The sequence below is a fragment of the Astatotilapia calliptera genome, chromosome 20 (assembly GCF_900246225.1).
Source record: "Astatotilapia calliptera chromosome 20, fAstCal1.2, whole genome shotgun sequence".
In the NCBI taxonomy this organism is placed as follows: Eukaryota; Metazoa; Chordata; class Actinopteri; order Cichliformes; family Cichlidae; genus Astatotilapia; species Astatotilapia calliptera.
Window position 1 is genome coordinate 8,659,951 of NC_039321.1, and position 11,206 is coordinate 8,671,156.

At 39.2% G+C, this 11,206-nt stretch overlaps 1 protein-coding gene across 5 annotated transcripts; it reads left to right on the forward strand.

Annotated features, from left to right (window-relative positions):
* The first annotated feature begins 194 nt into the window (after nt 1–194).
* rbm39b (RNA binding motif protein 39b) lies at nt 195–8,049 on the forward strand. 5 transcript variants are annotated; one of them, XM_026155291.1, is made up of 16 exons: nt 195–307; nt 976–1,033; nt 1,324–1,375; nt 2,599–2,648; nt 2,752–2,943; nt 3,141–3,194; nt 3,823–3,940; nt 4,027–4,179; nt 4,519–4,656; nt 4,745–4,810; nt 4,891–5,095; nt 6,029–6,115; nt 6,204–6,300; nt 6,972–7,077; nt 7,186–7,264; nt 7,427–8,049. In XM_026155291.1, exons 1-16 carry the CDS (start codon nt 217–219, stop codon nt 7,525–7,527), a joined length of 1,647 nt encoding a protein of 548 aa, XP_026011076.1. In that variant the 5' UTR covers nt 195–216; the 3' UTR covers nt 7,528–8,049. The 5 variants fall into 5 exon arrangements, with proteins under 5 accessions (XP_026011076.1, XP_026011078.1, XP_026011077.1 ...); XM_026155293.1 differs by lacking the exon at nt 1,324–1,375 and adding an exon at nt 1,206–1,277 and having other exon boundaries at nt 245–307; XM_026155292.1 differs by lacking the exons at nt 195–307; nt 1,324–1,375 and adding exons at nt 321–447; nt 1,206–1,277.
* Nucleotides 8,050–11,206: the final 3,157 nt, after the last annotated feature.

Sequence of the window (11,206 nt, forward strand, 5' to 3'; positions counted from 1 at the left end):
AAGAATACATTTTAACAAAGGAGCGAGAGGCTGTATAAGAGCTGACCAAGGGCCGTGATTGGTCACCGGGACGGACTTTTGACATGTTCAGTTTAGAGAACTGAACATAAGCAACAGAATTGGTAGAAAATATTATATATACAGTACTATTCAAACAGGGCCTCTCGGTTCCAGTAGGTGGCAGCAACGCAGCACCAAACGTTACCGCTGCAGTAAATGCCCATAGCAGAGGAAGAACACGAAGAAGAAGGAAGGAGATCGGCGAGGTACCAGGCCACGACCTGCAACTGGGACTTCCTTAAACGAGGTTATATAACTTCCGAAATTGTGACTTCATCTTGGCTTTGTGTAATCTACAAAGAGAAAGGCGTCGAAGAGGATTCTCTACACCAGAACGTTTTCCGCGATATTTTCACTTTGGCACAACATTTCCTTCAGTTTCACACGGTAACGTCAATGTTTGCTAATGAAGCTCGCTCGCTACCGCGGAAGCGCGGTTAGCTTTTTAGCCGTATTCGAACCTAAGCGTTTCTTTTTGGTTTCCACCATAAATATTATCTGGAATCGTGTAAAATACGTCAAAATGGTGGTTGGTTGATTATAGGTTTGCATATCTACAAGCCTGCTATTATTCATATTATCAAAATGGTCAGCATAGATTCAGTGCGGGCCTTTGAAAGCACGGCCGTGGTGGCTAGTTAGCATTAGCTACGTTTCGGGTAGACGCGTGCGCAACGTTGAGATTTTAGAAAGCTTTGTTGTTCTTCGGGTACAATTAAATATGTTTTTCTTATGTTGTCCGTATCAATCGATCATGTAACGGATTGTATGTTGAGCATGTGATACTAATAAGAAAATCTAGGACTCATCGTTACCACGCTGTGTGTATTTGTAGCGTTTACTCTGGGTATTACAGTTTCTCGTGCGCAAACGGATCACTGAAATGTTTTTCTTCCTTTTTCTTTCTTATTGCAGGATCAATATGGCTGATGACTTTGACGTTGAGGCCATGCTGGAGGCTCCATACAGAAAGGTGGGTTTAAAAGTCGGAGAAGTGAGGCCTGTGTTGCTGTTCGGCCTTTTTATTTTTAGACCTTTTATATTTGCTACTGTGACAAAGTTAACTTGAATGTTGTGTGGTGTGAATGAGTATTTAAGACGCAATACAGAATTATAAATAAATCCACATCTATCTCTCTTTATAGACTTCCCTAATGATATCTCACCTCTACTCCCATGAATTCATCTTTGATTCCACTGTGAACTGTGAAAAAAAGGAAGGTAGTTATTGCGCATATACTGATGTACTGTGGTTCACTTTAGGACTAAAAGAGATTCAACCCAGAACATCCAATCCCTATTCGGTTGCTACAAGGTGAATGCCAATGGTTGATAAGCCCATCTTTACTTGTCCAGCAAAGGAGGCAGTATTCAGATTTACAATCTGTATGTTGTCGCTGTTTATGAATGTGCAGGGTTTTTTCAATAAGAGCCTTTTTAAATGGAAAACTGTTTTGTATTGTTAAAAATCTCCGTGTGTGTGTGTGTGATTTCAACATTATTTTTCTGTTATATAGCATTAACAAGTCTAGTCTTTAGCAAGAATCAGTATATAAAGTTGTGCTAAAGTATAATTTCCTCAGGCAGTTGTATTTGTATGTAGTTGTGTCTGTGTCAATCTGTGAGTGGCGTAATTCCTGAAGTTATAATGCAGCAAAATTCTTGAAAATCCAGCGATTGCATTTTTGTCATAGTTCTACAGCAGAATTATCGGTGACAAGTTATTTTTCTCTCGCTGGTAAATATGAATACTGCCTCTTTGCCTTAGCCAACTGTAATGTGAATCAGCATCTTGATTTTTGCATGCTACAGAACACCACAGATATTGATATATTTCTAGAATAACTGTAAAATAGCTACATCTGCCTTTTATTGTATAAGATGATTTACTTTCAGTAGTTAATAATTCCTTAAGTCAAAAGGTTGTAAGTATTACTGTAAACTGAAGATGATGGTAGTGTAACACGTGGATGAATTAATCTTTATTTATTTATTTGCTTGGGCGTCAATATTACTAAGAAGTGTGAATCCCTGTTTGCTTCAGGGCAAGATGTGTGACAGAGGTGGCATCGAGCTCTTACAGTCCAAGAACGAAAATGGGTGAAGATCTCTGGACTGACACCAACCACACAGGATCTCTTTTAGTGGCCATGGGCCATGCGTGGTCACATGTTTAGGCACAAATAGTGGCATTGGTACGACCTATTAGAAGGGTATTGGTGGAGATGACCTGACTATTGTCAGCTTCCTGAACTGAGCTAATATGTTGGAAACTCTCCCTTATCTTTGCTTTGTTGCATTAACTATTGAGCAGCTTAGTAAAAGAGGGGGGGGGGGGGGGGGAACAAAGGATGGAGTGGGATGGGAAGCTATTGGGGTGGTGGAAGGACACTGTCCAGACATGACTGTAGGAAGTTTGTATTTTTATTAATTGAATATATTCTGCATTTTCTCTTGTCCCACCCCATCCCCTTTACCTTGACGACATGAAATGTTTCATCTACGTCCTCATGATGTTCTTCTATCGACCTTGCTTAGGATGAGAACAAGTCCTCTCATGCAAATGGACACGATGACCAGAGCAAGAAGTAAGTTTTGGTTATCCATCATGTTACCTAAATAGTGCTTAATCAGACAAAGTTCTGCTTTAAAGTGTGTGTACAACAACAGAACTGTTGTAACACTTTACAGGAAAAGGAGGAGTCGGAGCCGAAGCCCGGGCTCCAAAAAGAAGAGGAGCAGAAGCAAAAGCAAAGACAGAAAGAAGACTAAGAAGAGGAGCAAGAGCCGGGAAAGAAAAAGAAGCCGCAGCAGAGAGCGCCATCGCAGCCGCTCCCGAAGCAAAGATCGAGCTGGGCGGTACAGAGCACGCAGGAGTCCGATGTATGTGACCTTTTACGCTTGCTAGTCAGAAAAATATTACATTAACTTTATTGGGTACTGAAATTGTATGATTTTAGGTCTTTTTAATGTTGTTGTACTTAATTTATTTTTGTAATTTTAAGTTGGTTGCTTGTTTATGTGAAAAGAACATGATCCCCCCCCCCCCAAATGTAAAATAATTCTTATTTGTTTTTTAGTCGCAAACGTTCCAGAAGTCGGAGCCCCTTCAAAAAAGAAAAGAGCCCCATTAGGTAAGATAAAACAGTCACGTGAGTGGTTTTATGTATGCACACATGTCCTGATTTTTCGTAGGCCTTGACTCACCAAACATTTGAAAATTCAAAATACTGTTACACTCAGCTAGAAAGACATGCATAGCATACAAGCAAAGGAGCAGGTAGCACAGTGCTGCAAATGCATCTTCCTTAACGACAGGCTTTGAATAGTCAAAGACGGACTGTTAAAAACACCAAAAAGAACACTCTTATGAGGTCCTTCAGTGACTTACATTGGTATAAGTATTGTCTGTCGGCTCTTCAGTTGCCTACCTTGACAGGCCTAGCAAGCAAAGCTGCCATACCGCTCAAGTTAAACCTTACCTGTCCCTGAGTGTTTGAGTTAAAAGTCCTCCCAGTTCAGCATCAGTTTCCCACATCAGCAGCAGCAGCAATATTAGTGGCCAGAAGTGGTCATCTTTACAGTCTGTCATCTCGAGGGGTACCAGAACAAAAAAAACATGTATTCTCCAAATCTTCAAGTTATGGTTTTAGTTTTAGGTTTCTATACTATCACAGCTTTAAAGTTTTAAAATATTTTTAAGCATTTGTTATTGGTTTGTGATTAACATGCACATTTGGTTTTTGTCCTTTTCCTCCTAAGGGCACCAATTGACAATCTAACACCAGAGGAGAGAGATGCCCGCACTGTTTTCTGTATGCAGCTTGCTGCAAGAATCAGAGCTCGGGACCTGGAGGATTTCTTCTCAGCCGTTGGAAAAGTCAGTTGACTTTCAGTTTGTGTAAATTCCAAATGAATGCCATCCAGGAATTTGGCTCTGAAAATGTGACTGTTCTCTCGCTATAGGTTAGAGATGTGAGAATAATCTCTGACAGAAACTCCAGGAGATCGAAGGGGATTGCATACATAGAGTTTGTGGAGTCCTCCTCTGTACCTCTGGCAATTGGATTGACTGGCCAGAGGCTTTTAGGAGTGCCCATCATCGTCCAGGCATCTCAGGTTAGTGTCGTTTCTTTTTGTGGACTTGAATATAGAACAAGTCGATTAGTTCTACTCACTTTGACCAGACATATTAATAGTCAGCTGCCGTGTTGCGAACTCCATACCAAGAACTTTGAGGGGGAAAAAGAAGAAAAAAACCCCCATTTCTATCGATTTTAAAAAAAAAAAAACAGACCAGAAAGTGGAAAATAACTTAAAATATTAACAGAACTTAAGTAATTCAGATTGCATTAAAGCAAATGCTGATTCTGCACTAAGGTCCATTATCATTTTGACATTACTTAATGTAATTACACTAAAATTCTTCAATCATGTCATCTCTATTTCTAATTACAGGCAGAGAAAAATAGAGCAGCAGCTGCTGCCAATAATCTGCAGAAGGGCAGTTCAGGTCCGATGCGCCTGTATGTGGGCTCACTGCACTTCAACATTACTGAAGAAATGCTTCGAGGGATTTTTGAGCCCTTTGGAAAGGTCAGGAGAACTCTGCAAATATTAATTTGTTTTAATCTATTTAAGTGAATGTAGTATAATCATCTGTACGTGTGTTTCTTCTTCATAGATTGAAGGAATCCAGCTTATGATGGACAGCGAGACTGGCCGATCCAAAGGATATGGCTTCATATCGGTAAACAAAGCCTTTTGTATGTCTTTGGTAGCTTTTTGTTTGCTGCTGGGTTCACTTTGTAACCTTTTAACTTTCTGAAGTTTGCAGATGCGGAATGTGCAAAAAAGGCATTGGAGCAGCTGAACGGCTTTGAGCTAGCCGGACGGCCAATGAAGGTGGGGCATGTTACAGAGCGCTCAGACTCTTCAACAGCCAGCTCGTTCCTGGATAATGACGAACTAGAGAGGACTGGTATTGACCTAGGGACTACGGGGCGTCTACAGCTGATGGCTCGACTAGCAGAAGGTTTGTAATGGCACTTGGCAGGCATATCCATACCTGGAAAAATTTCTGGTCGTAATAAAAGAGGAAGAAACAGCTTATTAGCAAAGTAATGAGTCAGACCACAGGCATACATGTAATATGCAACAGTGTCAGGGTCATTTATTATACTGGAATAAGCCAGAATGAGTGGTTAAGTATTTTTACTTTACACTGACCTAAATTTGGCTTTTCAAACACAATTTTTATAAATGTAAATCTCCAAAATAACATTAATCCTACTTACTGTATTAGCATATGGACAGAAAGCAGGGGGCACTAGTAGACCATTTTAGGCGGGAGCTTTAGCCTCCTCATCTTCTTTGCCTTTTTTCTCTACTACCCCAATGTTAAAGTACTGTATAACTACAATTATTTAAACATTATTAAATATATTTTAATGTCCTGCCATGATTCCACATTGTTTGCTTTCCAGAAACGTTAACACTGAGAAGTCCGATTTATTTATTTATTTTAACACGTGAATTATGGTGTGCCATAACTCGCACCATAACTGGAACCAATTTTCACTGCAACGTTCTATGTAACCTGACATGCACCTCCAAGAAATGTAACTACCTGTTAGGTCTGCCCATACCACGATGATTTGAATGGCATGGTGCAGGGATGAAAGGAGTTTCCAGTTACAATATCAGTTAGGATGTAGATTTCCTACAGATGTGTAACTCAAGCTTTAAGCCTGGAAAGAAGGACACAACTTGAGTCACCACATGGCTGTGAAACCTGTTTTTGTTTGTTTTTCCCCCACCAACTACATGTCTTTGGTAGAGGGAAATGACCATGTGAATGAAAGTGATTGTTTCTCTGTCCTCATCAGGCCACACTACATGTCATGCTTCTGCTGCCTTTAAGTGTCTAAAATTAACCCTATGCAAAACAATTTCTTTCTCTCAACAGGGACTGGTCTGAAGATCCCACCTGCTGCTCAGCAGGCTCTACAGATGACTGGCTCCATACCCTTTGGGGGCATTGGCGCTCCAGCAGGTGAGCCTAGATGATGGAAGATATTTTAGTATTTGATATGTTTTCTTGCCACAGGTTTAGTGACAACTTTTTTTTTTCTTTCTTCCAGCTGTTCCAACCCCAGCTCCAAGCCAAGCTTTGAACCTCCCATCTCAGCCACTGGCCACACACTGCCTTCAGCTGTCCAACCTGTTCAACCCACAAGCGTAAGGACATCCTTCAAATAAGTTCACTTTAAGTTTGTCTTAAGCCTTTGCATCCCTGGACTGAGAGCAAAGCATATTGTCAGATGGCTTGTTCAAGTTTTCACTATCAAAGAAGAATCTGACTGTTTTAAATGAGGCATTTAATGTAATTCATTTGTGTTGGAACCAATTTAGTAGAGGTCTGAGTTTTTAACATCAGTGTCCAGTGATTCTTAAGTCATCAATCCTTTAATTTATAATTTTTCTCTACTCTAAACACTTTCGTGTATTCAAAATACCTCTCTCTTATCCGTAGATCGATTTCTGTTCAAAAGTTTGAGACAGAAAATATACACAAGGCAAGTGCTGAACCGAAAACAAGCCAACAACGAAATAATAAACTGGTCACATGCTTGAGCTCTGCAGTGTGCGAGCTTGACAAGTCTGTGTGGTCTCAGTTCCTCCTGTCAGTGAAGAAATCTCTTTTGAAATGACTTAACAGAAAAGTAATGGGGAAAAATCCAACTGTGCGTTATTTTTCAGGCTAATTCTGAATTTTGTTTCAATCTGAAAACAAAAGATGTGCATTCAGCTGGTTTTAAATTTGTGAAACTCATTAAGTTAAAAATCAAGCTTTTTGAGTCAAGCGGAACATTTTACTGGATTTCTAATATTGCTGATTATTTTTGCAGGGAAAATGATCCCAGCTGGGCAGCTGAAATCCAAGATGATGTGATTGAGGAATGCAACAAACACGGTGGAATCGTTCACATTTATGTCGACAAGAACTCTCCTCAAGTAAGTCGAAGATTAAAACGAGATAGTTTTAACATCACTGAGCTTGTTTTGCAACATTTTTTTTGAAATGCACAAGCAGTAAAGTTGATATCTCTCTTGCTCACATAGGGTAATGTGTATGTGAAGTGTCCCTCGATACCAGCAGCCATGGCAACTGTAAATGCACTTCATGGACGCTGGTTTGCAGGTATGCAGCACTGCTGAAGATGGCAGCTATTAACTAGTTTTTAAGCTGCAAATATCTTAGTTCTAATTCAAGTAAAATTTATTTTCTTTTTTCTTTTTTTCTTTTTAAATATTCTCGATCAAACTGTAGGTTCTAATGTTTACATTTGTCTTTCTTTCACAGGTAAAATGATAACAGCTGCCTATGTTCCTTTACCAACCTACCACAACCTTTTCCCTGATTCAGTAACAGCAAAGCAGCTTCTAATGCCGTCACGCCGATAGTCAGAGACAAGCTTCTGAAGTCTGTAAATACATTTGTTTGCATTCATGAAAATGTCATTGAAACATTTGCATTGAAATTAGTTGGCTGTGTGTAATAAAAGTGGCCTCAAGTTCACGTTCACCATTTTGGGGGAATTTTTTTTCTTTTTCTTTTTGTTTAGTTGCTTTTCAAATTTTTTGTGGGCTTGTGTTGTAAACTACCACTGAGAAGTAATCTGCAGATATCTATTGGTCTACATGTTTTTAAATATTACTGTCATATCTGCTTGTTTAAATTCAGAACTTTTAGATTTCAAATAAAAGTGCAGAGTTAGAAAAAAAAAGTGTTGGGATGATAGGCCTTAAATGCCAAAAGTACATCGACAATAATCCTTTGTAACTTTATACAGCCATAATTTCATTTTTGTATGAAGACTCCCAATAAACTTGGCAAATTTGATGGTTCATTTTCTTTTTGTTACCATTTTGGGGAGTTTTCAATGCCAGGTTAATGCCTCTGTGATTAAAGTCCTAATTACAGTATTGGACCAATGTTTTTACTCATTCCCTGCTATATACATGTCCCAAAAACCCACACATGGATGAGGGATACGTCTTTAGACAAGGCACTCTACCACCTAAACAAAATTAAACATACCTAGGGAATTCCCTCTTGGATGGGCAATCAGAAAACTGGTCATGTAAATTTGGGTTAATTTAGCAAGTTGATAACCAGTGTGTGATATTAGCACTATCAAATCTAAATGGAGTGTTTCACAGGTCATATGATGAATCTTCCACAGAAAATGATCCATATGACTGCCACCTACTCTGAGAGACCTTATCAGATAATGGTAAAATGATGACTGAAAATCTATAAAGAACAGAAAAATGCAACACTGTTGCAAATAAGACAAATTGTCCCGTCTTCCTTCACCCCCTCCAATGACAGGTAGCTGCCCTGGGGTTTCTTCCTGTTAAGAGGGAGGTTTTTTTTCTTCCCACTGTGGCCAAGTTCCTTCTCATAGGGGGTTGTTTGATTGTTCGGGTTTTCTCCACATAAGTGCAGGGTATTTTTTCAATTATAAAGTGCCTTGAGGTGATTAGTGTCATGAATTGGCACTAAATAAATAAAACTGAATTGCAGAAACTTATTGATCCAGTGATTCATCACACAGCAGTTTCAAGTTTGAGCTCTCTAACTTTAAACTGGATCTATTTAAACATGAAATCTTACTGTCCCACAACCTAATAAAGTAGACGACCTTCAGATCAATTCTCTGAAGATTAAAGTAAAATTGATTTAACAGCTAACCTACAATTCCAATAATGTAAAGAGAATCAACCATAGAAAATTTTTATACATTTTCAAAATTAACAAATGAATACACGCGCATTCCCGTGACAGTTCCTGTATAGTTTGAGCTTCATTCAGTGGTTTTAGTTAGGCACATATAATAATCTGTGAAAATGCGGAAACAGCTGATTTTAAACCGAACCTCTGAACACAACCTACTCCCGACAGTTCCAGTTTTTTTTTTTTTTTTAACACCGGAGAGTCTGTGCTGTTCAGGTGTTCAAGAGTAAAGGTTAGTCTATGTACAAATTTGTCAGCAACTACACAGTACTTGTTTGCCGATAAAAGAAAAACGAATAAAACAACACAGTTGCGTCTACGAATCAGTACTTACTACTGATTATCAAGGAAACGCAAAAACACTTGGCGTAACTGTAAACCTTTAGTCCCTCCTACTCTCCCTGTAGAGGCCCTTCCAGAATCTTCCAGAAATGGTGACGCTATTTTCCGGAGCCTTGATTGGTCAGTAGGCGGTGATTTCATACCTGTTACTAAGAGCCCTCGAGTTATATCCATGACTCTGTTGTTACCGTTACCATGGCGCTGTAACCCGGTAAGAAAACATCCCAGTACGTTAAACTCCGGGTTAACGTCAACGTTACCTGGATAGGACAAAATGCGGCTTAGTAGAAGGCCTCCAGTGAAATATACAATAGTAATTCTGAACTCTAAATTATGTAAAGCAACGCGAGTAGAATCCCAAAATGAAAACTTTGCACCTAGCAAAACACGTAAACACGTTGGACTTTGACATATTTTGTCCATGTTCGTCATCTGTGTCCTCATGTTTAGCCTGCCGCGGCCGCTGGTTGGTCGAGCCGTTGGTTGGTCGAGCCGTTGGCTGGTTGAGCCGTTGGCTCAACAACCAACTTTAAGTCCAGATTCAAAACCTATTTTTATTCCCTGGCTTTTAACTCTGTAGGAAACTGACACCTTATTTATTTTATTGTATGTAATGATTTTATGGTATTTTTAATTTGGTTGTTGTTTTGATCTGTGTTGTTCAGCACTTTGGTCTGCCTGGTGTGTTCGTAAAGTGCTATACAAATAAACGATGATGATGATGAGCCGCAACATTACTCTGGGCCATACATGGCCAGTCAAACCGTAAGTGGGATGGACCACAAAATATTGCCTTCAAGGCACTTTTTATTGTAGTGTAAATAAGTTCAATTTACACAAAATTACAGAAAAAGCCCGTTACTCAGACCTGGTCCCAGAAGTAAAAAAATAAATAAATAAACTTACTTACACCACCAATTTACTACTAAAAAAGACAAAATGTGATGCAAACATTTAGGACTGAAATTTATGTATTCCCCAGCCATATATTTGGCACACCTTGCCCAAGATCAAGATCATATTTAATGATACATAAATACTTATTTTTATTTAGCCTCACCGTAGTTTTGCCATTTGCTTATTTCACTATTGCTGTGTATGTTTGCCAACCTTGTGACACATACCACACCTTTTGCTTTCAATGATACTTTAAAGAATCCAATGCTTCTTTGGGTATGCTACAACAGGAAAGCTTCCTCTTTCTAGCAACAGATGAGATTTATGATGCAGCACCCACACAGGAAGTCATACTTCCCATTTTCCTATCAAAATATGTAGAAATGAGTAGTGAGTCAAGAATTTCGCACACCACTGTATATGTTGGTCAGTCACAGGAGCTCGTTCAGTGAGAGACTGAGATTACCGAAAAGCACCACTGAACGACACAGGAAATCATTCCTGCCTGTGGCCATCTCCCTGTACAACGCATCCACTTAACACACTGTTTGCTGCTACAACTACACATGTTTCTTTTCCAAATATTTATTTATAAGTGACTTATGTATGTATGTATGTATATATATGTATATATTGTACTATTCTTAGTTAGCGTATTGTCTGTCTTGTCTTAATGTTGGTTTAAAATGGAGCACTGTAACAAAAAATAATTTCCCCCAGGGATCAATAAAGTATTCTGATTCTGATTATTTACCAACAGGTTATATGTCATTTGGTGGTATTCTGCACTCTCCCCAGTAGTCTCAGGACCTGTCCACTTCACATCACAAGAGCTTTTTTTTTTCCATCCATAAGTCCATCAAGTCGCGGAATGTTATTGACTTCCTGGGTTCTCTGGTCGTCACTTCTTCTGTGGATGCAGCTTAATTCTTAAGAAATGTTATCTTGTAAGCTGCTCTGCTACTTCTACAGAGCAGGCCGCTTGTGGAGTGTGCAGGACTGTGTTAAAGGCAGGGCAAAGGTGCTCAGTACACTTAAATCCCATTGTAATAATAATAATAATAATACACTCTTTTTTTAAAAGGACAAATGACACAACACAGA

Excerpts from the sequence above, each read along its gene's own strand:
- rbm39b (XM_026155291.1), top strand. The coding sequence starts at position 217 with ATGCCCATAGCAGAGGAAGAACACGAAGAAGAAGGAAGGAGATCGGCG. Across the intron at positions 308-975 it reads CTGGGACTTCCTTAAACGAG|GATCAATATGGCTGATGACT; the intron begins GTTATATAACTT and ends TTCTTATTGCAG. Across the intron at positions 7,078-7,185 it reads TCGACAAGAACTCTCCTCAA|GGTAATGTGTATGTGAAGTG; the intron begins GTAAGTCGAAGA and ends TTGCTCACATAG.